Genomic DNA, 26,969 nt, shown 5'->3' on the forward strand with positions numbered 1-26,969 from the left:
CCGGCTTGCTCAATTTCTGAATTCTATATTTCACAGCTTGCTTTGTGCCAAGCTTTATTATAAGAATTTGTGCTTGTCTATCCAGAAGTGTCATTTTGATGACTGGTCTTCACTTATTTGTTGTATTGGTTACAGCCTATCCTTGTGTATTTTGATGACTGGTCCTGGCTTATTTGTTGTATTGGTTACAGCCTATCCTTGTGTATTTTGATGACTGGTCCTGGCTTATTTGTTGTATTGGTTACAGCCTATCCTTGTGTATTTTGATGACTGGTCCTGGCTTATTTGCCATATTGGTTACAGCCTATCCTTGTGTATTTTGATGACTGGTCCTGGCTTATTTGTTGTATTGGTTACAGCCTATCCTTGTGTATTTTGATGACTGGTCCTGGCTTATTTGCCCTATTGGTTACAGCCTATCCTTGTGTATTTTGATGACTGGTCCTGGCTTATTTGCCATATTGGTTACAGCCTATCCTTGTGTATTTTGATGACTGGTCCTGGCTTATTTGTTGTATTGGTTACAGCCTATCCTTGTGTATTTTGATGACTGGTCCTGGCTTATTTGCCATATTGGTTACAGCCTATCCTTGTGTATTTTGATGACTGGTCCTGGCTTATTTGTTGTATTGGTTACAGCCTATCCTTGTGTATTTTGATGACTGGTCTTCACTTATTTGTTGTATTGGTTACAGCCTATCCTTGTGTATTTTGATGGCTGGTCCTGGCTTATTTGCCATATTGGTTACAGCCTATCCTTGTGTATTTTGATGGCTGGTCCTGGCTTATTTGCCATATTGGTTACAGTCTATCCTTGTGTATTTTGATGACTGGTCCTGGCTTATTTGCCATATTGGTTACAGCCTATCCTTGTGCATTTTGATGACTGGTCCTGGCTTATTTGCCATATTGGTTACAGTCTATCCTTGTGTATTTTGATGACTGATCCTGGCTTATTTGCCGTATTGGTTACAGCCTATCCTTGTGTATTTTGATGACTGGTCCTGGCTTATTTGCCCTATTGGTTAAAGCCTATCCTTGTGTATTTTGATGACTGGTCCTGGCTTATTTGCCATATTGGTTACAGCCTATCCTTGTGTATTTTGATGACTGGTCCTGGCTTATTTGCCATATTGGTTACAGCCTATCCTTGTGTATTTTGATGACTGGCCCTGGCTTATTTGCCATATTGGTTACAGCCTATCCTTGTGTATTTTGATGACTGGTCCTGGCTTATTTGCCCTATTGGTTACAGCCTATCCTTGTGTATTTTGATGACTGGTCCTGGCTTATTTGCCATATTGGTTACAGCCTATCCTTGTGTATTTTGATGACTGGTCCTGGCTTATTTGCCCTATTGGTTACAGCCTATCCTTGTGTATTTTGATGACTGGTCCTGGCTTATTTGCCATATTGGTTACAGTCTATCCTTGTGTATTTTGATGACTGGTCCTGGCTTATTTGCCATATTGGTTACAGCCTATCCTTGTGCATTTTGATGACTGGTCCTGGCTTATTTGCCATATTGGTTACAGTCTATCCTTGTGCATTTTGATGACTGGTCCTGGCTTATTTGCCGTATTGGTTACAGCCTATCCTTGTGTATTTTGATGACTGGTCCTGGCTTATTTGCCCTATTGGTTACAGCCTATCCTTGTGTATTTTGATGACTGGTCCTGGCTTATTTGCCATATTGGTTACAGCCTATCCTTGTGTATTTTGATGACTGGTCCTGGCTTATTTGCCATATTGGTTACAGCCTATCCTTGTGTATTTTGATGACTGGTCCTGGCTTATTTGCCATATTGGTTACAGCCTATCCTTGTGTATTTTGATGACTGGTCCTGGCTTATTTGTTGTATTGGTTACAGCCTATCCTTGTGTATTTTGATGACTGGTCCTGGCTTATTTGCCATATTGGTTACAGCCTATCCTTGTGTATTTTGATGACTGGTCCTGGCTTATTTGCCCTATTGGTTACAGCCTATCCTTGTGTATTTTGATGACTGGTCCTGGCTTATTTGTTGTATTGGTTACAGCCTATCCTTGTGTATTTTGATGACTGGTCCTGGCTTATTTGCCCTATTGGTTACAGCCTATCCTTGTGTATTTTGATGACTGGTCCTGGCTTATTTGCCCTATTGGTTACAGCCTATCCTTGTGTATTTTGATGACTGGTCCTGGCTTATTTGTTGTATTGGTTACAGCCTATCCTTGTGTATTTTGATGACTGGTCCTGGCTTATTTGCCATATTGGTTACAGCCTATCCTTGTGTATTTTGATGACTGGTCCTGGCTTATTTGTTGTATTGGTTACAGCCTATCCTTGTGTATTTTGATGACTGGTCTTCACTTATTTGTTGTATTGGTTACAGCCTATCCTTGTGTATTTTGATGGCTGGTCCTGGCTTATTTGCCATATTGGTTACAGCCTATCCTTGTGTATTTTGATGGCTGGTCCTGGCTTATTTGCCATATTGGTTACAGTCTATCCTTGTGTATTTTGATGACTGGTCCTGGCTTATTTGCCATATTGGTTACAGCCTATCCTTGTGCATTTTGATGACTGGTCCTGGCTTATTTGCCATATTGGTTACAGTCTATCCTTGTGTATTTTGATGACTGGTCCTGGCTTATTTGCCGTATTGGTTACAGCCTATCCTTGTGTATTTTGATGACTGGTCCTGGCTTATTTGCCCTATTGGTTACAGCCTATCCTTGTGTATTTTGATGACTGGTCCTGGCTTATTTGCCATATTGGTTACAGCCTATCCTTGTGTATTTTGATGACTGGTCCTGGCTTATTTGCCATATTGGTTACAGCCTATCCTTGTGTATTTTGATGACTGGTCCTGGCTTATTTGTTGTATTGGTTACAGCCTATCCTTGTGTATTTTGATGACTGGTCCTGGCTTATTTGCCATATTGGTTACAGCCTATCCTTGTGCATTTTGATGACTGGTCCTGGCTTATTTGCCATATTGGTTACAGCCTATCCTTGTGCATTTTGATGACTGGTCCTGGCTTATTTGCCATATTGGTTACAGTCTATCCTTGTGTATTTTGATGACTGGTCCTGGCTTATTTGCCGTATTGGTTACAGCCTATCCTTGTGTATTTTGATGACTGGTCCTGGCTTATTTGCCCTATTGGTTACAGCCTATCCTTGTGTATTTTGATGACTGGTCCTGGCTTATTTGCCATATTGGTTACAGCCTATCCTTGTGTATTTTGATGACTGGTCCTGGCTTATTTGCCATATTGGTTACAGCCTATCCTTGTGTATTTTGATGACTGGTCCTGGCTTATTTGCCATATTGGTTACAGCCTATCCTTGTGTATTTTGATGACTGGTCCTGGCTTATTTGTTGTATTGGTTACAGCCTATCCTTGTGTATTTTGATGACTGGTCCTGGCTTATTTGCCATATTGGTTACAGCCTATCCTTGTGCATTTTGATGACTGGTCCTGGCTTATTTGCCATATTGGTTACAGCCTATCCTTGTGCATTTTGATGACTGGTCCTGGCTTATTTGCCGTATTGGTTACAGCCTAATCTTGTGTATTATGATGGCTGGTCTTTGCTTATTTGGGGCATTTGTTACAGCTGTAGAATCCTACTGTGAGATTCCTTGTGTATTTCCTTTTGCGTAAATTCTCCACTTTTTAATCCCCCGCCACAGAGTGGGGAGGGGATTATAGGAATGCACTTTGTCCGTCTGTCAGTCTGTCTGTCTGTCGGTTTGTCTGTCTGTCCGTAACATTTCACGTTCAGGCTATAATTAACCCCAGCCTTAAAAAGGCGAGGGGATATAGCAATGGTAGGCCCGATTCCGTGTGTGTGTGCGTGCGTGCGTGCGTGCGTGCGTGCGTGCGTGCGTGTCCGTCCGTCCGGCCCACATTCATTTCTTTGCATCTCCACTTACATTTCACATGCGATTTCTATCTAACTTTCACAGATTGATTATCATGAAGTGAAGCAGCGCATATTGTTGGGCTTTCCCGATTCGACCATTTTTGAAAGAGTTATTGCCCTTTGCTTATTTTACATTCAAAATTGGTTTCTCCGCAACTCCTCTTACGTGTTTCATCGATTTCTACCAAACTTTTACAGATTGATGATCATAAAGTGAAGCAGGGCATATTGTCGGGCTTTCCTGATTTGACCATTTTTGAAAGAGTTATTGCCCTTTGCTTATTTTACATATAAAATTGGTTTCTTCACAACTCCTCTTACATTTTTCATGCGATTTCTACCAAACTTTCACAGATTGATTATCATAAAGTGAAGCAGCGCATATTATCGGGCTTTCCTGCTTTGACCATTTTTGAAAGAGTTATTGCCCTTTGCTTATTTTACATTTAAAATTGGTTTCTTCGCAACTCCTCTTACGTTTTTCATGCGATTTCTACCAAACTTTCACAGATTGATGATCATAAAGTGAAGCAGCGCATATTGTTGGGCTTTCCTGATTTGACCATTTTTGAAAGAGTTATTGCCCTTTGCTTATTTTACATTTAAAATTGTTTTTTTCGCAACTGATCCTCTTACGTTTTTCATGCGATTTCTACTAAACTTTCACAGATTGATGATCATAAAGTGAAGCAGCGCATGTTGTCGGGCTTTCCCGATTCGACTATTTTTGAAAGAGTTATTGCCCTTTGCTTATTTTACATTTAAAATTGGTTTCTTCGCAACTGCTCTTATGTTTTTCATGCGATTTCTACCAAACTTTCACAGATTGATGATCATAAGGTGAAGCAGCGCATATTGTCGGGCTTTCCTGATTTGACCATTTTTGAAAGAGTTATTGCCCTTTGCTTATTTTACATTTAAAATTGGTTTCTTCGCAACTTCACTTACGTTTATGACTATAAAGTGATGCAGCGCATATATTGTCAGGCTTTTGTAATTTGACCATTTTTTAAAGAGTTATTGCCCTTTCTTGATTTTACGCATTTCTTATGTTCCTTAGAAACTACCCTTACCATTGATTGGCTTTCGTTACAAAAAATGCCCCATGAGGTGGGGGATATAGCTGTCTGTGACCGCTCTTGTTTACTTATGCATTGATGGATTACCATATTACTTGGTACAATTGTTGACCTCATTGAGACGATGTGCAGTGACCTTGACCCCGGGTCCATACCTCAAAGGTCAAGGTCACACTAGACATTTAAAGGTCAGAGTACACATACTTGTGTCCGCGCTATAACTTACTTATGCATTGATGGATTACCATATTACTTGGTACAAATGTTGTTCTCATCGCGACGATGTGCAGTGACCTTGACCCGGGTCCATACCTCAAATGTCAAGGCTACACGAGACATTTAAAGGTCAGAGTACACATGCTTGTGTCCGCGCTATAACATATTTACGCATTGATGGATTACCATATTACTTCATGGAAAATACTTAAGGCTTGCTATCTTATCGATGTTATAAATCAAGGACTCATTTTCCTTCTTTTTTTAGCCAAGATAACCTTGACATTGATCTAACCTACACTACACACAATATGAATAACTTTAACAAATATCCTTTTAAAATATGTTTATATATCCAAGAATATTTAAGTTACCAATCAAACAGCTTGTATTTCCTATATTCCCACTCTTGACCAGTGGTTGTGTACAATTTTGGTCAGATTCAATGTACCAGTCAGGTTGCCAGGAAAACAAATATACTAAAAATCATTCCAATACAAAAAAGAAAAAAAATAAGAAAAAAATATTTCTTATAAAAATCATTTACAGTGTGTGTTTTTTACATACCGGTACTTTTTTGTCTGCAACCTGTCACATTATTGTTTGAAAAATTAAACATGTTGTATTAAATGAATACCAAAATCAAGAGGATATAACTTGGTCACTATCGGCATTCTTCCATTTTTATGCTCACATATTGTAATATCTTTCTTAGTTTTGAGCACAAAATGCCTCCATACTAGCCAGTGAACTTCTAAATAACCCATTTCATAAAACGAAGTTAATGACTGAATGGAAATTTGGCTTTGAAGTCTGCCTTACGATGGATTTTTGGGAGCTCTTCTAGAAGATATTGAATGTGAATGTGTCCCAGCGATCCCATTGGCGGAGGGCCTGAACACTAATCTTGATACTGTCTGGCTTATGACTGATTGCAATATTGTACTAATCATTTTACATCCATTAGATGAAAATCTATTATGTATATTGGGTAAACCAATCTCATTGAGGTGTCATTTCTTTTTAATTATATTTCTAGTAGAGATTATAATTCGCAGGCACATTACCTACATTCTTCAGAATGTGTGGCTGTGTTACAGACCAAAAATATAACCTCAATACTAACATTTTATTGATGCTAAATGGAAGTATCTTTAATACATATCAAACTTGTTTTGATGTAATATTTAAGGTTTGTTCATGTTTAAAACATGCAGCTTTCATAAAAAATAAATATTTTTATTAAATACATTCTGTGAATTCCATTATTGAATAAAATGTTTTAAACCAGTACCAAACATTTGCCTTATTTTGTGCTGTACTTTTCCCAGTGGGTGTTTTTTTCTGACCAATTTGGTGCTGTATTTTGATCCCTGGAAATTTGTGATGCTAAAACATACACCTTTTCCCATTCTTATTTCTGAACACACTTAAAAGAAAAGGACTATTGCAAGAACAAATATTTCATTGTCATTAATATATTCAGGAATTGAAGAATATTTTGCCAAAATTTGCATATTGCCTATATATATACCCTAGCTAACAAAATTAACATAGGGGGTATTAAAACTCTCATTTGAAAGAATACATGTCTTAAATTGAAGCCACATGTTATAATGCATCATGGTCATAATACATCATCTTTCACTGGTAACATAATCCACGAAACATGTTAACACTAACGAACCATAGAAAAACATATTTCATTATGTTTTTAAGTGTTTTATTTCAAAGGTTGACTCTTCAATCATGCATGAAATGATGAGAATTGTGTTTAAACTAGAAAATTAAACATTTAAATAAGCTATGTCACCTTCTGAAATAAAAATGCTCATGGGAAACAAACATGCATCTGGTTGATTTGATACCTTTAACATGTCCTGAATCATAATCAGGAGAAACAGAAAGATACATCACAAATCAGGTGTAAAAATCCAAGACCTAGACCATGCAGCTTTTGTGCCAATCACTTAATGCAAGATCGACAGACTGCTGTCAAATCTTATTGCATCAAATGGCTTCTTTGCAGTCAGAAGATTTCCTTAAAATGCAAAGAAGGATTGATTAACAGGAGCTGAATGATATGTTTGGGAAAATGGCCAATATCTTTAAGCTGTTCCTGAACATCTGACAGGATCTAGGAGATTGTAGTTATCTCTTTAGGCTTATCTGCATTTTCAGTCCTTGTATCATAAAACTGTGAATGGAGTGTATGGCAGGCCTTTATAACACAAAAGGCACAGTAATTGTCGTAAAAGATGAATTTAGCACTCCAAGGACATAGTTTAATACCATTTGTGATTATAAATATCTCAAATATCACACTTGTCATATATTGTACAGTATTTAAGCATCATTTACTGTGATAACCATAAAGATTTCTGAATATTTTTATGCCTCTATGTGTGTGTCCCCATAGACATGTTTACAATGATTTATATGATTTGTGAAAAGGAGAGAACTAAACAAGCTCTAAACAAGATTTAATTAACTGCTCTCATGTTGTGATTTTTCCTTAAAATAGCAATATGGCATATTCTTGTATATATATTTTTTTACTTATGTCAAAGTACACTGTAGCATTTTGCTTAGCATTGGTCTTTCTATGGTACAACTTTGTTATTGCAGGTGTAAGCCCGTGTGTGCTATGTTTTCGTGTCAAGTTCTACCCAGCTGAGCCTATGAAGCTGCATGAAGAAATCACAAGGTGAGGTTGGGGGGGAGGGGACAATTGAGTGGGGGCAATGTAAGGGGAGACATGGGTGACCTGCATAGAGGGGCCTTGTAACGGGGGACATTAATGGCCTGTATAGAGGGGCAATGTAAGAGGGGACATAGGTGACCTGTATAGAGGGGCATTGTAAGGGGGGGTGCATGGGGGACCTGTATAGAGGGGCAATGTAAGCTGGGGCATGGGTATAGGCATTGTAAGGGGGTAAATGGGTGACCTGTTTAAAGGGGCAATGTTAGGGGGGACCTGAATAAGGGGGCAATGTAAGGGGTAACAGGGATGACCTGGATAGAGGAGCAATGTAAGGGGAACCTGGGTGACCAGTATAGAGGGGCAATATAAGGGGAACTTTGGTGACCAGTACAGAGGGGCATTGTAAGGGGAACATGGGTGACCTGTATAGAGGGCAATGTAAGGGGAACCTGGGTGACCAGTATAGAGGGGCATTGTAAGGGGAACATGGGTGACCTGTATAGAGGGCAATGTAAGGGGAACATGGGTGACCAGTATAGAGGGACAATTAAAGGGGAAAATGGGTGACTTGTATAGAGGGGGCAATGTAAAGGGGAACATGGATACCCTGTATATAGGGGGCTATGCAATACCCTGTATAGAGGGGGCAATGTAAGGGGGAATATGGGTGACCAGTATAGAGGGACAATGTAAGGAGGAACATGGGTGACCAGTATAGAGGGACAATGTAGGGGGGAACATTGGTGACCTGTATAGAGGGACAATGTAAGAGGGAACATGGGTGACCAATATAGAGGGGCCATGTAAGGGGGAACATGGGTGACCAGTATAGAGGGACAATGTAAGGGGGAACATGGGTGACCAGTATAGAGGGGCAATGTAAGGGGGAACATGGGTGACCAGTATAGAGGGGCAATGTAAGGGGGAACATGGGTGACCAGTATAGAGGGACAATGTAAGGGGGAACATGGGTGACCAGTATAGAGGGGCAATGTAAGGGGGAACATGAGTAACCAGTATAGAGGGGCCATGTAAGGGGGAACATGGGTGATCAGTATAGAGGGGCAATGTAAGGGGGAACATGGGTGACCAGTATAGAGGGGCAATGTAAGGGGGAACATGGGTGACCAGTATAGAGGGACAATGTAAGAGGAACATGGGTGACCAGTATAGACGGACAATGTAAGGGGGAACATGGGTGACCAGTATAGAGGGGCAATGTAAGAGGAACATGGGTGACAAGTATAGAGGGGCAAAGTAAGGGAGAACTGGGTTGACCAGTATAGAGGGGTAATGTAAGGGGGAATATGGGTGACCAGTATAGAGGGACCATGTAAGGGGGAATATGGGTGACCAGTATTGAGGGGCAATGTAAGGGGGAACATGGGTGACCAGTATAGAGGGACAATGTAAGGGGGAGGGAACATGGGTGACCAGTATAGAGGGGCAGTGTAAGGGGGAACATGGGTGACCAATATAGAGGGACAATGTAAGGGGGAACATGGGTGACCAGTATAGAGGGACAATGTAAGAGGGAACGTGGGTGACCAGTATAGAGGGGCAATGTAAGGGGGAACATGGGTGACCAGTACAGTGGGACCATGTTAGGGGGAATATGGGTGACCAGTATTGAGGGGCAATGTAAGGGGGAACATGGGTGACCATTATAGATGGGCCATGTAAGGAGGAATATGGGTGACCAGTATAGAGTGGCAATGAAAGAGGAACATGGGTGACCAGTATAGAGGGGCAGTGTAAGAGGAACATAGGTGATCAGTATTGAGGGGCAATGTAAGGGGGAACATAGGTGATCAGTATAGAGGGGCCATGTAAGGGGGAACATGGGTGACCAGTATAGAGGGACAATGTAAGGGGGGACATGGGTGACCAGTACAGAGGGGCAATGTAAGGGGGAACATGGGTGACCAATATAGAGGGACAATGTAAGAGGGGAATGGGTGACCAGTATAGAGGGACAATGTAAGGGGGAACATGGGTGGCCAGTACAGAGGGACCATATAAGGGGGAATATAGGTGACCAGTATTGAGGGGCAATGTAAGGGGGAACATGGGTGACCAGTATAGAGGGCCATGTAAGGGGGAATATGGGTGACCAGTATAGAGGGGCAATGTAAGAGGAACATGGGTGACCAGTATTGAGGGGCAATGTAAGGGGGAACATGGGTGATCAGTATACAGGGGCCATGTTATGGGGAACATGGGTGACAAGTATAGAGGGGCCATGTAAGGGGGAACATGAGTGACCTGTATAGAGAGGAAATGTTAGGGGGGAAATGGTTGACCTGTAAACCGAGGTAATGTATGGGGGTCCATGGATAGGTAATGTAAGGGAGAACATGGGTGACCAATATAGAGTGGATATGTAAGGGGGACATGGGTGACCCATATAGAGTGGATATGTAAGGGAGAACATGGGTGACCAATATAGAGTGGATATATAAGGGGGACATGGGTGACCAATATAGAGTGGATATGTAAGGGGGACATGGTTGCCATGTGTATATAGCATTGTCTTGCTCTTGTACAACTAATGTATTTATAATTCAATGATCTTCAGGACAAATTTGAACATTTATTTTAAGCTTGAACTGATATTGCTGGACAGACTAACGTAGAACAAGTATATGCTTGTATATTTCCATACATTGAATAAATTGTTGAATGTCATAAATAAAGTTATATATCTCAGCCTCCAGACCTAAGTGATCATTTCTATGCCATGGCAATTAATACAGAAAGACAAATTCATCAGTCTGTGACATGATATACACCCACTGATCTTGACTGCTGGGATTTTCTCCATTCATTGTCAGCAATGAATGTATTTCTGACATCCGAATTTGGGCTGTCTGATTTCTGATCTTCCCTTGAATTAGGCTCGGTTTTATGATAATGAGATGAGGTAGATATTTCAACATATTTTGGAAAAACTTTTTATTGAACAACAGGATCCCTTTGGCTCATTTCTATTGTTGTATGAGTACCTATAAATGCTGTAAAGGTTGTACCTTATGTGCTTTCAGTTTGCTATTTGCATGTTTACAGTATGTTGACATGATCATATTTTTACATTCAGATATTGACCATGGCAATTGTCAATATGATAAGGCATATAAAGCATCTGCCATCAAATGTCAGATAGAATGCTATCAAAACACACTGGGCTTTTCTTAGATCTCATACGTCTTATAAGGCATAATTATATGACCTATTTGATCTTGTTTTATGCCTTTTTCTACAATAATGATGACGAGTAGGGGATACATGCAGCTGTAAAACACACGCTATCAAGGTGCTGATCGTATCAAGATTAATTATTCATTTCAAACATGAATCTCTTTGATTTTTCTTGTTATGTTAGAGGATTCACTGACATTAATAAGGAAATCATGTCTTTGAAAGTATACTCTTCAACCTGAAATCTTTACCTCAATGGTGCCCATACTCAGTCCATTCCTATTTCATGTTGCTCTTAAATTGATTATCCACTGGAAGGATTTTAAAATAAATATGCACCAGATCTGGCGTTTTTGTAGACTGTGCCTGCCTGTTCACTTCAAAATAATTGTCAATAGCCATTTTTTGTGTATGCTCCATAATTTTGAAACCACTGGAACGATTTTGAAATTGTTTAATATTACTTTAGCAAGCATTTATTCGGCTAAGACCTTGACAAGAAGTATAAAGGACATTTTTTGTGTTTCAGGTACTATTTGTTCCTGCAGCTGAGGCGAGACTTGCACCATGGCCGCCTCCTTTGTTCCCCACAGGATGCTAACCTCCTCGCAGCATACATCATACAGTGTAGGGATGCTGATATCATTGTATAGTTATTACAAACACATATAAGCATGGCCCACACAGTTATGTCTTGAGTAGCAATTAATCAACAATATAAACCAATCTGTTTTATATGTTAAGGTGAATGTTTTGTTTGGTCATGTTTTTTAGGGAAGATAAGGTCTTTGTGTTACATATTTTAGCGGAGGTTGGTGACTACGACCCGGAGGATCACCAGGCTGGTTATGTGTCGGAGTTTAAGATGCTGCCGAACCAGAACGTCCAGCAGGAGGAGCAGATACATGAGCTCCACAAGACAATCGCGTATGTTACTCACCCACCAGCTTGTGCCCATTATAGATCACCTCTAGCTCTTGTCTGCAGAGCTTCTGCTATTATAAGTTAACAATCATTGTCTTACCCTATTGAGAAGCAGCAGACTTGCTTATATTGGATGTGTTTTATTGTTGTCTTACATGAACAATTTTATAACAGTGTTTTGTTCTTATGTCACAGGGGACAGGTGCCTGCCGAGGCGGAGGCCAATTTTTTGAAGAAGGCTGCCTCTCTGGATACCTACGGAGTGGACCCGCACAAAGTTAAGGTAATATTGTAACTTTTTAAGGCCAAGGAAACATTCTTTCATAATAATGGCAAGGTTAGTTAACATTATGACATGACAATAACAAGCTAAATTCAGGCCCAAGGTAACAGTGTATCCAAAAATTGCCTAGTCAAATTTGTGATCTAACAAGGCCAAGATATTTTTGCGACAAAACAAGGTCATTTCAACATTGTGACCATACAATGCCAAGATAACATTGTGACCATACAATGCCAAGATAACATTGTGACCTTACAAAGCCAAGATAACATTGTGACCATACAAAGCCAAGATAACATTGTGACCATACAAAGCCAAGATAACATTGTGACCATACAAAGCCAAGATAACATTGTGACCATACAATGCCAAGATAACATTGTGACCATACAAAGCCAAGATAACATTGTGACCATACAATGCCATGATAACATTGTGACCATACAAAGCCAAGATAACATTGTGACCATACCAAGCCAAGATAACATTGTGACCATACAAAGCCAAGATAACATTGTGACCATACAATGCCATGATACAACATTGTGACCATACAAAGCCAAGATAACATTGTGACCATACAATGCCATGATAACATTGTGACCATACAAAGCCATGATAACATTGTGACCATACAATGCCAAGATAACATTGTGACCTTACAATGCCATGATAACATTGTGACCATACAATGCCAAGATAACATTGTGACCTTACAATGCCATGATAACATTGTGACCTTACAAAGCCAAGATAACATTGTGACCTTACAATGCCAAGATAACATTGTGACCTTACAAAGCCAAGATAACATTGTGACCTTACAAAGCCAAGATAACATTGTGACCATACAAAGCCAAGATAACATTGTGACCTTACAATGCCAAGATAACATTGTGACCATACAAAGCCAAGATTACATTGTGACCTTACAATGCCAAGATAACATTGTGACCTTACAAAGCCAAGATAACATTGTGACCTTACAAAGCCAAGATAACATTGTGACCATACAATGCCAAGATAACATTGTGACCTTACAAAGTCAAGATAACATTGTGACCATACAATGCCATGATAACATTGTGACCTTACAATGCCAAGATAACATTGTGACCATACAATGCCATGAAAACATTGTGACCATACAAAGCCAAGATAACATTGTGACCATACAAAGCCAAGATAACATTGTGACCATACAAAGCAAAGATATATTATGACCTAACAAGGCAACACATAATATCTTGAATTAACAAAGGCTGAGGTCATGCTGTGACTTAGCCAAGCAAGATGAAGATAGGGTTGTTGTTTGTTTCGAAAATGTACTTGGAATATTTTTTCAGAATGCCATGAGTGTTTTTGTTTATGAAGACACTAAGGTGGGATGTAATCTGAAAATACATGTTTTATACTGTGTCCTTCATTTCCCAGGATCAGAAGAACAACCAGATGTACCTGGGCGTGACTCACCAAGGAATCATGACCTTCCACGGCAGCCGACGCACACAGATATACAAGTGGTAAATACTCTTCTTATCCCATGTACACTTCTAAGAGGCAGATAATTATTGGCCTTTCATGTCATTATCACGTTTTACTTTCTTTTTTTTCTCACTGTTTTTCACTTATCAAAACCATTTGACTTGCTTACCTAAAGTGTAATGATTGTTCATGGTAAAAATGGGTGTTTTTCTCATTTGTTAGTTTATTAAAAGCATAAAGCTTCGATATCTCTGTGCTTTAATATTCCTTAATTACAATCTCATTGAGTATTTTAATGAATTAGTGTATAAGAGTGCTTTGTGTTTTACATTAAGTGTTAAGAAATTATTTAGTGGATAAAATTTCCAAAAATGTTATGACACTCAGTAGACCAGATATATATCCTGAACTTGAATTGGCATCTGATATTAAAATCATGAATTATATGAAAATTTGATGAAGTTCGCAGTTTGGGAATTTTCTAATTTTTCTGATCCCCATTAATTTATCTTCCACAGACACTAGCTTCATAATGCTGCTCTGACTACAAGAATTTTGCAGATTAATTAAAACCCAGGGGCTTGTTTCATTAAGATATATGTTGTCATAAACGTTACCCTGCTTAAAAGTGCTCACATCCCAGAGTCTATATGATTAATGTTCTTAGATATTTTCTGAAACACAGTTAACGCTATAAGAAAGTTTATGCCTGACCTGAAATTTTACAATCTTAAGCTTTACGATCTTTATTAAAATGGCCCCCAGATCTGTAATAATTGCAATAGCAGGAGACATACATTCAATAAATGTGAATTCTAAGAAACTTTTTTGCTCTTAAAGATGAACAAATGAGTTCTTGTGCCGTAATGATGACACAGTATGTGTTTGTGCTTACAGGTCTCAGATCAAGAAGCTGGCCTTTGAAGGGAAAACATTCATCGCACATGTGAACGTGAATGAGGTGGGGTCTTCCTTCATTATCTTATCTCTCCATTCTCTTGTTTTTATTACAAGGACTATTGTGCATTGTAACCATGTGGTAGCTTCATTGCACAGTAATACAATCATGTTACAGTCAATTGACAGCAAGATCAATCGAAATTACAGTAAGCAACCATTTTACTTGTTTGATGACACTGCAGTCAGAAAGAATTCTATTAGTTTCTGTACTTTCTAGCCTTTATGTAAATTGCATGATATTCTGACTGACAAAAAGCTAACTATTGTGTACTCAGTATTGTATTGCTCTGTGAGAAGGAATGTAAATTAGCCAAACCATTGAACAGGGAACATTTTACATTCAGCCTGTAATGTCAATGTTGTTTCTGTTCTTGTTTGCATTCCTGTTGCAATTTCTTAGATGAACATTTTCAAAATGTATATTCTTTCGATTGCATTTATATTCAAATGAAGACAACATCTTGAAATAACTCTGATACTACAAATTCTAAGCTTGTGATTGGTCAAATGACTGACATCGCTGAATGAAGTGATGTCATTTATGCTAAGCCGCCTCTCTTCTAACAGCCAATTTTTCTGATGTTTTGATATTTTCGAAGCATTATTTTTCAGTGTTTTTGTTGGATTATCCCAGATTTTTTTTGCAAATAACGAGTGTTAATATAAACAGTGAGTGTTTAAGAATTGTGGTTCATCCATGTATGAAATTTGATCAGTGCATGGATGAAATAATCATGAATTCACTGACCGAATGTTTTCATACATGGATGAACCACATTATTGAAACATGAAATAATTAATATTTGCTGATTTTTACAGACTGGTTGACCAATAAGTAGTTTTAAAAGAAAAACAATCTTTGATAGCTGCATAAGTTTTATAGTGACAGCACAAAGAACTGTTTAACAAACTTTTAGTCAGTAGGTTCAAATCTTATAATGAGAAATTTCCTATTCTCTCTAATACACTTCCATGTATCATTTTTTCATGCTTACAATCTTGTCAGGATGCAGATACAAGCCACAAGAAGGTGAGGACAGGAAATCCTACATGGTTTATTACCTCCCTTGTTTATGGGAACATATACGTATTGAAGGAACTAACTCGGACAATACTCCTCTAACAAAGCCACACACCATATATATCGTAGCAGTACCTACGCTTAATTGCCTGACATTATGTCTGTAAAGTTTTGCACTTTTCCTCAATTAATATTCTTTTGAAGGAAAATGTTGTGATTTTGTTTGGTATTATACCTTGCACATAAATTCATTAAATCTTCAAAATGTTTTATTGCTATACTTCTGATAGCATTGAAAAGTGTCAGTTAATTCATAGATTGTTCTTTATTAAATAAATTTTGTTAACCCATAATTAGGTGCTATGAATCTCAGGTGTTTTATTTTTCGTCATTAATTCATAGTATATTAATTTGAATGAAACTTGTTTTGATTTGTAATTTAGTGAGCCTTTAGTTAATTGTGATGGACTTGAGTTAGTTCAAGAGAATAAACCCTAAAGAATAAGTTGTTTTGCATGCATTAGCTTTATTAATTGAACAGCTTACTGGTGTACTTTATTATGTTCCTATAGCATGGGGTTCTTTGGTTGTCATGGACAACTAGGTTTGGAGAACTGGTCAATATTTATCACTCGGTCCACTGGGTGCTTATATTAATATAAAATTCCCCTGTACAGACATTTTGGTATTTTCCTGAACAACCTGTAATGATACCTTTTTGAAGAAAGTACTTTTGTTAATTCTTCATTTAAGGCAACTTACAAGTTAGTTTTAAAAGTATTAATTGAAAAATTATAATATTGTCTTCGGAGCAGGCCTGTTTCCATATAGGAGTTTAGTCGTAATTCAGTTATCTCAAATCTTTATTATCATCACAAATGGTAACACATGGATTTTCTTTATACTTTGTGTTCATTTTTATATAATAATAAAGATCAGTTCATTGGAATATTTAGGAAAATAATACAACTATGACATTAAGATAATTTGAATTTCCGACTATAATCTGCTAAGATCATTATTGAAAAGGCCTGCATGACCTTTTACTTTAATGTGTATATTCTAACAGCACTCTATTGGTGACAGCACAGTAACTTTGTTAATTTTTTTCAGTGGAAAATAAGATGTATATATATATATATATATATATATATTAGTGGGGTCGCACTGTAAACCAGTTTTAATCAAGGTTTGATTTGACAGAAAGTATTTTTTTGATAAAAGAATTTTAGTCTAAATGGAGCTGTATTTTATGTTATAGAAACATCAGCCAATCGGGTACAAGTGTTTGTCTGTGGCAGCGTGCAAGTACTTGTGGCGGTGTGCCGTTGAGCAGCAGTTCTTCTTCACGTATGTGCCTATCCCTAATATATTTGGCTGGATATTATACATTTAAACAGTGTCAGAGATGTAGATTTGCGTCATTATGTCAAACACTTTACCAGCAGGCATTTTCTAGGCATTTTGACATTAGTAAAAGAATACAGCATAATTCTATGAATGTCCTGTAGGAGGTCTACAGAACTTATCATATCCGCGGTAATGTTAACATGTCTGAAACTTGAATCAACACTTGAATACTGTTGTTGTTGTTGAGCAGAATGGATTACCGGTAGTGAGTAGTCTCCATACTACAGTATGAACATAGTATGTCTCAATATCGGCTACCTTCTCGAACACAGAGAGGTTTATAGTGACTCAATTAATTCATTTTGTACTCATGCCAATTAAAGACAGCTTGCAATTAAAGTGGTGACATGTACACACAAACTGTTAAGCTTGATTACCTTTGATCATACCACACCAATCAAGCACAGCTAAATGTATCTGGTTTGATCAAGCCAAGCAAACAAAACAAGATGTAAAATTGTACCTGCGACCACGAAAATGACCTTGAGCCAGGATTTTTTGAGAATGGCAGAATTGAGCCATGCTTTGTACAAAAATTGAGACGACATGAAAATCTAGCCAAGTGAGTTCAAACCAACAGGTGTTGACAGTATTTATAGTAGAAGTTAAACTAAAACCATGGATATAAATACTGATCAATTTAAAAAAAAAATTGATACAGATGGTTTCCCTGCCTTATCATATAATCTGTCTACCATAATCATATCCAATGTTTCACTATTGCATGTGTATTGCAGGTTGCAGAACTCGTTCCACACACCGAAAATTCGGTCGGGCGGCAGTCTGTTTTCCCGGGGCTCAAAGTTCAGGTTCAGGTATGCTGATCTTTCGTGCAACACATTATGCACCCCACATTTTCATTTTACTGAGTAATTTGTACATATTTTTTCTGTGGTATTTAAATAATAATGTTTATATCTTGACTAAATAATAATGAATATCTCGACTTCAATACTCTTTCATAAAAGAAGAAGTCATAAGTTCATTTCAATCAATGTTTTGTTTCAAGTGGACGATGCCAGAATGAGGCATACATGGCAAGCGAGGATATCAAGAGGAAGGAGCCTGATTTCCAGAGGTAAGCAGTCACCTTGTGGACCAACTGTTCACTAGGCCCTTTGTTCAAAAAGCCCACTAAACTGTTCACAACACCCACTAGTCACAAGGCCCCCTAAACTGTTCACTACTCCAACTGTTCACAATGCCCACTTCCACAGGGACCTTTGTTCATAAGGCCCACAAAACTGTTCACAAGGCCCACTATTCACAAGGCATAAGGGACTTCTCTTCATAAGGGCCACTTAACTGTTCACAACACCATCTGTTCACAATGCCCACTGTGCACAAGGCTAACTAATCTGTCCACAAAGTCCACAGGCCAAAAGGATGTCCGGTTTTCACATGTTCACTCAGCCACTCACTGCTGAATTCATTTCCTGTTTTCTCAAAGGCTTTTTTGCAAAAGCAACCAATGTGAACACCTGAGGAACCAGAGACTGAAAGATAAAAGGAATTATATAAGAATACATAAAATTATGGTTAAACCTAAACACATATTAATATTGCAAGCATTAATCTCAAATACCTATATGTTTAATGTAATCATTGCGCATCCTTCTTCACACACATTTTGTGAATTTCATTTGTAAGTTATTCTCACTGCAAGACTATGAAAATGTTCCAAGTTTTCTTACTCTTAGTTTAGATTTACAATAACCTATATCAATCAGAATTATATATGCTGAAGTTGTGTTTTAAGCTTTGCAAACTTAAGATTACAATTTGAATGTCTGCCTTATGTACACAGTTGTATGCTCCAAGCTTATACTCATTAAAATGAGATTTATTGAGAAAAAATAAAAATTTGCTTATTTACAATAGTTTGCTGTTCAAAGTGCCTTATATTAGTTAAGTTAGGTTTTACTGTTAAGTTTATGAACCTTGAGCCACATTAAGGGGTTATGCTAGTTATTCTTAAAATTTCTCAAGTGAATAACTGTTTCAGGTGTAGCATTGATAGCTTCATAAAACAATTACATGGAATAAAGATAAACCAAACGTGAGGTTTTCATTTGATGTAGTATTTTGACATTCCATTGACACAAACACATAATTGACAAAAAGCAAAGTCTTAACCAATAGCACACCATAAATGTAATATGAAAAGAAACATTGCATAGCAATAAACTGTTTAAGGTATAAAGATGTTTTATGGTTAGTGTTAATAAATTGAGCTAGCAGATCATGTAGCAAACCTGTCACCATTCTGCCTCTGTCTGTGTTCTACGCCACACTGCCGTATCTCAATACAATCTTGGGCTGTATTCACAAAAATATCATTGTGAGAATTTTCATCTTAGTGAAATTATCCAAAAAAGCAAAGAAAAAGGTTTTTTTGTCATGAAGTTTATTTACATATTTTTGTAACTGAGACCATTTTCTTGCCTTTTTCATACTTTTTGTATACAAATATATTTTTTTCCTTTAAATTCAAATGTGGAAAAAGGCAATTTCAAATTGTTAAGTTGTTTCATGAATACGGCCCCAGCTTTCTGCGATCACATTTCTGCTTTGCTTTTTGTCAGCGTTTTTTTCCTACAAGATGAGGCTGATTTGGTCTGATTTATCATTGAATATGTTGCCAACAGCAGTTTTCATTTACATTACTTTCATTATCCTTTATGTATGACCTTGGCACTGTAGAATAGCAGGCAATCTTCCCTTGATCTTGTCACAGACGTTTGTTTCAAGTAGATTTGTTTGAAGGCATTAAAGCCATTGTGATGAAAAGTTGCATGAATCTGCATGAACTTTTTGTCTGTCTTAGATACTGATACAGACAATTACTTGGTAATGATTTTCTTTGAACTCTGCTTTATAAATTCATGAAATTGAAAATTTTAAATTACATACAGGATTTACTTGCAGCAACTAGTGAAAGATGCTCATAACTTGTTTGTTTTACACCTAATTTTCATTACTCATTTTTCTTTTGAGAAACAAAATTTATTGTAAGTATGAGAAATCTAAGCTATGAAGTGTTGATGATCATATGTAAGGTGGTGATCTACTAGAGTAATTCATGTTATACTTATTTGTGAGCAATTTTCATTACCTAATCATTGTGTCTGAGATGAGAATGTTACAGTTGATTTGAACTATTTTACTGCAATAGATGCGTTCAGTGAGTATTCACAGTTTCAACTAATATCTTTTACAATATGTATATAATCATCAAGCACCAATTATGACTTGTTACTGTGTAAATGTATTGCTTGACTTGGAATTGATATAACATTTATTGACATAATGGTTTCTGTGATTCTAGGACGTGTTCACTGCCCAATTTTTCTCGGAAGTCTGACGCAAAGATCCACATGCGCAACTCTGCAAACCTCTCCATCACAGAGGGTAGGTAACAGCAAACACAGGACTGGGAGCTACCAGATCGCTCCTATAATTGAAATGTTTAGGTTTTATGTATCATTAGTGACAATGTATAAATGACCTCTCATAGTCACCTCAGCGTGCCTTGCTTGTTGTAAACTACAAGTGTATAATGTTTCTGTTATTTGTGATTCAGTTGTTTCATTTTATGGCATTTTGTTGACTGTGGTCGGAGTAAATAGATGTTAAACCATATAAATGATGTATACATTTCCGGCCTTAGTGCCGAGTGTGCGATGTCTGTCCTCCCACTTCATCGATCATTCTTGTGTAGCTAGTCAGTGACACTCCTTCCCCACATCCACACCGCATCAACGTGCAACAATTAAAACACCTAACTTTCCAAAAGAATTAAATTTGGCAACATAATTTTTTAATTTTGTAACTACCATTAGCAAAACGGGATTCCCGAGATAGTTTTAAGCATTCTTTATGTCGGGATATGTTGCTATTTGGTTTATAGGTTGTTGATGTGAGGAGTTAAGTGTTTTGTATAATAAAAGTGTCGTTCCATCCTAATAAGTCTTGTTATCATATATTGGAACAGAAGTCGCGAGATTCAAACACAGTTACTGGTTTGATTATATTCAAATCTGATTGCAATGATAAGAAGAAATTTAGTTGCCATGGATAATTGTAATATGCTTCATTTAGACATTAAGACATAAATCTAAATAAATCATTTTGATTGATTTAAACATGTTCTACTGCGTTTGTCTGTGGACAGTTTTAATATATACAAAAAGAAAATGGGTTAGACACATGTTCTGAAAAACATGAGTATCGTTTTCACCATGAATTATTTCAGTACAGTAACTCTATTTGTAACTCTCAACTTCCGTGAAAATTAGGATAGTTTATATAGTTTTAAAATTATTCTAGTTTTATTCTGTTCATGATACTCTGGCTGCATTAATTTAACAGTATTATTGTGTTAAACTCTGACAGTATGTTCATGTTACTGAATTATATTTTGTAGACAAAAACACCGGTGGTTTCCGAGGTAAGCTAGGAATTAACCAGTTATCCTAACCCACCTTTCATACTTTAGGCATTTTCATTGGCTGAGAGGCTGACAGACATTCATTATAACAATCTCATTTAAATTCATTATCTTTAACGTATGTGGGGCGTTCATTTTTCAGGGATTATGTCGGATATTCATGAACTTCACATCAATGCAAGTCATTTGTACTTGCAAAGTTATGTTTAATTATGTTTTACATAAATTATTATACAGTATATTGTTGACAAAACCAACAATAATACTACAGTTTCCAGTACAAACCTTGACAATCTAATATAGATGACTTATATATAGTTAACAAATTAAAATGTTTGTTTTTGTCATGCTATATTAAATATTCTTTACATAAAAGGAATTGAATATACCTAATAAGTATTTGTGCTGCAATTCATGTTTAGTCACATGGAAGAATCACGTCATATCTTCTGCTTAAATCATTATGTGAAAATAATCTGATGAGGCCTTTTTTTTTGCTCGGCGCAGATTTATTACATTGTAGTACAAATGGCTTGCAGATTTAAACACTGATTTAGAGCATGTCTGTGCATCTTTCATGAGGCTTGCATGGCTTAACTAAACAATTCAATGAACTCACATCATCCCATACACAAGAGTAACCTTCTTGATTCTCATGTCAGTGTTCGTCAAGTACAATATCTGTTTCGTATCAAATATATATTTAAAGGCAATTGAATGTAATGTCTTTTTATTTAGAGTATTATATTGGACATAGTTACCTTAACAGCAATGTAAATACCCCTGTATGAAGTTAAACCCTTGTTCCAATGTTTGCTGTTAACTGATACTGTTCGGCATGTGTAAATTTACTAACATTAATATTTTACAGCGAACACTCTACCGCACATGACCAGTGCACCGTCTGTCTCTGTTCAACCAGATAATTTCGAAAAGCGTAGAAACTCTCGGGGTTCACGGGAAAACGTAAGGCGGGATTCTGAAGGTCGTAGGAGGTCAAGGGATCAACTTAACGAGAGGAAAATGTCTGGTTCCCATACTGAGTCTGAGACTAAGAGAGAGGAGCCAATTGCTCCCGTTCGGGCTCCTCTCGCCGAGGTTGAGATCATGCAGCAGTCTGTGCCTGTTGAGGTGTACAGACAGGAAAAGACTGACACAAGGCCCGTGTCAAAAGAAACCAGCATTGATGAAGTATTTATGCCTGTGTCTGTGTCTATGCCCGAGTCCAAGCCTGGTAGGACGCCAGAGCAAAATGCTGTAAAGCCTGGAGAGAGGCCTGCTTTCGACCCTTTTAAAGTAAAAAATCAAGAAACGGAGTTCAAAACACATGAAGTCCCCAAGGCCTCTGAACCAGGTAATCAGGAACAACCTGTAACTCAAGTAGCCCACAAAGATGTGAAACCACATGTTAGGGAGATGGGTCATTACACTACTCGGGAAGTGAGAAAATATGTCGAGGTTGAACAGAGACAGACAGTGATTGGTCCGGAAACAGTGGTCATTCCTGCTCACACAAAGGCGGCTAAACTGGAATCTAAAGTTGTGACTCGGCCTGTTGATGACGTCTCTAAACTGGCATACAAAGGTAGCCATATCACCCTACCCATCATTACCATCATGTATTCATTTATGCTGCTGTTCATTGGTTACAGATCATTTAATCATTCTATTCCAGTCGCTGCCTTTGTAGACGTGTAACTTTTCTGTCTTATGGTCAGGTGTTACATTTTGTTAAATGGTCAACTTATTTTTTATTTATTTTCATATTTTGAATTGGGTCATTTTGTTAGCTGATATAATTATATAGAGTATCTGTCACAAGTTGTCATATAATGCACAAATTTATTAAACGTGTTCAAGAAATTTGTTATTTAACAAGCCTTTGGCTAGCTTAGTAGCATATTTTCTGGACGAGTTGAATAAATCTGTATATCATATGATGATGAGTGGCAGATTCTTATTAGCAAATGCTTAATTCCAGTAAAAAAAATAGCAAAAAGACCTACCTGTTTCACTGCACTGATGATGAACCAAATACCACAAACTGACAAGGCGAACGCCATTTCCCACGCAACCATGCTACATGCATTGCAGAAATGTAGTACTCGGAAGAATTTCAAAAAATATATATATCTGATCGTTTAGAATTCCACATGTAGGTTGAGTGAATACTGAGATGATATCAAGTTAAAAACACAACATTAAACTTTTAGCAAAACTTGCTTTCTTTTAAATGATGATGTCACAACAGGTCTGATGCCTTATAGTTTTGTAATATGCAGACATGTGAACTCCACCAGTAGGTAAAATCTACCACTTTTGAGATCCACCTTATGCTATACCTCTTTCCCGACAAAATCTAAAACAATGCATTTTACGTCCAGTAATGTCTTACAATTCTCATATTGTAACTGCAGTTGTCTTGCACACATTGCTGGATGGCAGAGATTAACACCCATTATAAGTCCATTGTTTTCATAACATCATAAAAGGTTGATAATAAATGGGTGATTGTATGGTGTCAAAGAAATATTGGCCCTTTCGTCTAATAGTGTGTATATATTGTGAACTTGTTGTATCACAGAGTTCGAAGGCCTAAAGCGATAAAACAGAAGTCGCTTATTCGCAACTCGTGATATCACTTTGCCATGTGGTATCACGAGACTAGCACATGCTCACCTTTGATGGCTGTGTAGAACATTTTTTGGCAAATGATTGTATGTTTTTGGGAAATTTTTATGATAACAGTTTAATTAATTGTTACCACTTAACTATTTATATTGCTCTTTGTAATGTTAACTATCATTATTTTCTTTTTAAAATTTGAATATTCAGCTCAGGCGCTCTTTTATCAGAAACAGTTTTCAAGTTTGTTTTCTTTAACACTCTATTTTTGAATGAATGAATTTTCCTTCAAGGACAGTGATTTTAAATGTCATATAGTTCCTTAATGTCAGCATGTTAAAAATGTTTAATCAAAGTTAATCTAAAAAGAACACAGCTAAATGTCACATCCATACCCTATCCAAGTCCTTCCAAAATAAGATTTGCCCCCTGCACTTAGATCTTTAACAGTTCATGTATTTAAGCCATTTTGTATGTTTTAAATGTTAGCTGCTTTTGTTTGTGTCTTAGTTTTAGATACTTTTTAGGAGCAAAACAATGTGACAATGCAAAAAAGAAGAAACTTCGGACAAGTACACTTTTACTACCCCAAAAAGGACACATTAAAATTACTTAAAAATGTCCATCTAGTAAAATCTACCTCTCTGCATGGAGATACAAATCTACCTCTCTTGAGAAACAAATCTACCTCTCAAATCTACCTCTCTTGAGAAACAAATCTTCCACTCTGGACCATAATCTGCCTCTCTGAAAAACAAATCTACCTCTCTGGCACAGCCAGAGGTTCACATGTCTGAATATGTTCCTGACATCAATTCCTGTTTATAAACAGAAGACGATAACAGTTCAATAAGAAATATCACGTTTTATTAACTTCTTTATACAAATAAATCTTTATGATATAAAAAAATAGAAATAAATGTACGACTTGCTATAATAAATTATTAGAAAATGACCACTTAAGCAATTATTGTTTCCAATTAACTTGTTTACTAACATGCGGAGTGATGTTGTTATATTACTGATGTGTAATATGTCATATGTAGAAATGTCATTACAAATTGGGTTTCATCCTCACTGTTGGCGTGTTGTTAAAGGCAGTGCCATTACCACTTGACAGATATGCTGTTCATTTTCTTACTTATGAAAGACTGCCTATAGCTGATTGAACAACTTTGTTTAGATTAAATCAAAAACAATTTGCAAAGGGGAAACTCACTGTAACTCTTAACGCAGATTTTTTAATAAAGAAATATTAAACAGTGCCTCATTCTGAACATTTCTTGATTATTTTTTAATAACAATGCATGACAAGGGATAACAAGCTTAAAATTTCTACCAGTTATCTTTTTTGTTGTTGTTGTATTTCACATTTTCTCAAGTTTCAAAAACATTGCTCGGAGTTTCATACTTGGCTTATCTATATAAAGATTTCCTAATTTAAACTTACCAAACACCACAGAAAAAACTATTTGTTATTAACAAACATGTACAGTATCTTACCGGTACCTGAAATGGGTTTTTCTACTTTCATATATTCATATGAACATACAGTTACAATTAATAAAAATCAGACAACAGTAAATGTACATTTTGCTTCATGTCACTTGTGTATTGGTTCATCAACCAGGATAATTCAAACGCTTTCCTCTTGCACATAGAATGTCCCGTTTAGGAATGTTGTAGCTCCCATTCATGGATTTTGTTTTGAAGATAACATTATATTAGGTTTTGTTTTGTCAATTCTTTGTATTAGCTGTCTGACTATTAAAGCATTGTCCGGAGTGAAGCAACTGCCCAGTACAGATATTTCTCGTTAGTCTCTCCTCTTACAGATGGGTCTCATGCATTGGTCTTACTTTGGTGCTAGATCTTTATTTAGTTCTAAGTATATTTAACTGATTAGATGATCAAGAACAGCTTTAAAGTGTACACAGAAGTTTGCACAGACTAAACTTACATATTCTTAAGGTTTATAAAACAGTTGCCTGGTAACGGCTTTGGATGAATTATTCTGAGCTAAAAGATAAGACCTTTTACAGAGACATAGAACTTGATATAAAGTTTTTACCATTTGTAACTTAAATAATCAACATTGCCTTTTCCATAACCTAGACATTTCCACACCAGGAGGTAAGTCAAAAATCACAGATGCTTTTTCTATAACTAGACTGAAGAAATGCCTTCAACAAATATTTTGAAAACTGCTTTTTTAATTGGTATACCAAATGGACTGCATTCGAAGTGTTTATGTGTGTGTGTGTGTGTGTGTGTGTGTGTGTTTGCTGGCCTTGTTGAGCATTATCTGCTTTTGTATATATATATGCATCCTTGATTGCTTTCAACATTTATGGAACAGCTGTTGTTTTTTTTAAAACACAACAGCCATGTTATGCTCAGGTGGAAGTTGGTTTGCACAGAGAGTAAAATGGCACTGTCCAGGTAAAGCTGTGATAAAATACTGGACTCTTGTGGAGTTTTGTGATCAATTAAGAATTATGGCTTATTATAAAACTCACCATTATCTGTCAAATATTTACACTTCAGCTCTAGTCTAACTCTTTTAATTTGCAGGATTGTAGATGATTGCCTCATGGCCGGTTGCTCAACTTTCCTTAACTGAGTTCATAGTAAAATAACAATGGGTATAATCCTATTTATTCCTATTTATCAGCTATTGTAGTGTATACCTACATTG

The 26,969-nt window shown here is 36.9% G+C and overlaps 1 protein-coding gene across 5 annotated transcripts in view; it reads left to right on the forward strand.

Annotated features, from left to right (window-relative positions):
* The window catches only part of LOC128225595 (FERM domain-containing protein 5-like), a 72,518-nt gene that overhangs the window by 41,136 nt on the left and 4,413 nt on the right, over positions 1-26,969 (forward strand). The window contains exons 4-17 of one of the 5 annotated variants that reach the window (XM_052935483.1): positions 7,840-7,918; positions 11,643-11,740; positions 11,920-12,040; positions 12,233-12,320; positions 13,755-13,843; positions 14,703-14,766; positions 15,772-15,795; positions 17,048-17,136; positions 17,934-18,011; positions 18,206-18,274; positions 20,525-20,607; positions 21,623-21,646; positions 22,518-23,231; positions 26,387-26,404. In XM_052935483.1, the coding sequence (XP_052791443.1) occupies positions 7,840-7,918; positions 11,643-11,740; positions 11,920-12,040; positions 12,233-12,320; positions 13,755-13,843; positions 14,703-14,766; positions 15,772-15,795; positions 17,048-17,136; positions 17,934-18,011; positions 18,206-18,274; positions 20,525-20,607; positions 21,623-21,646; positions 22,518-23,231; positions 26,387-26,404 (1,638 nt within the window). The remainder of the gene's footprint in view (positions 1-7,839; positions 7,919-11,642; positions 11,741-11,919; positions 12,041-12,232; positions 12,321-13,754; positions 13,844-14,702; positions 14,767-15,771; positions 15,796-17,047; positions 17,137-17,933; positions 18,012-18,205; positions 18,275-20,524; positions 20,608-21,622; positions 21,647-22,517; positions 23,232-26,386; positions 26,405-26,969) is intronic. The other 4 variants (XM_052935484.1, XM_052935486.1, XM_052935485.1 and 1 more) reach the window with 4 other exon arrangements.

The sequence above is a fragment of the Mya arenaria genome, chromosome 3 (assembly GCF_026914265.1).
Source record: "Mya arenaria isolate MELC-2E11 chromosome 3, ASM2691426v1".
Lineage (NCBI taxonomy): Eukaryota > Metazoa > Mollusca > Bivalvia > Myida > Myidae > Mya > Mya arenaria.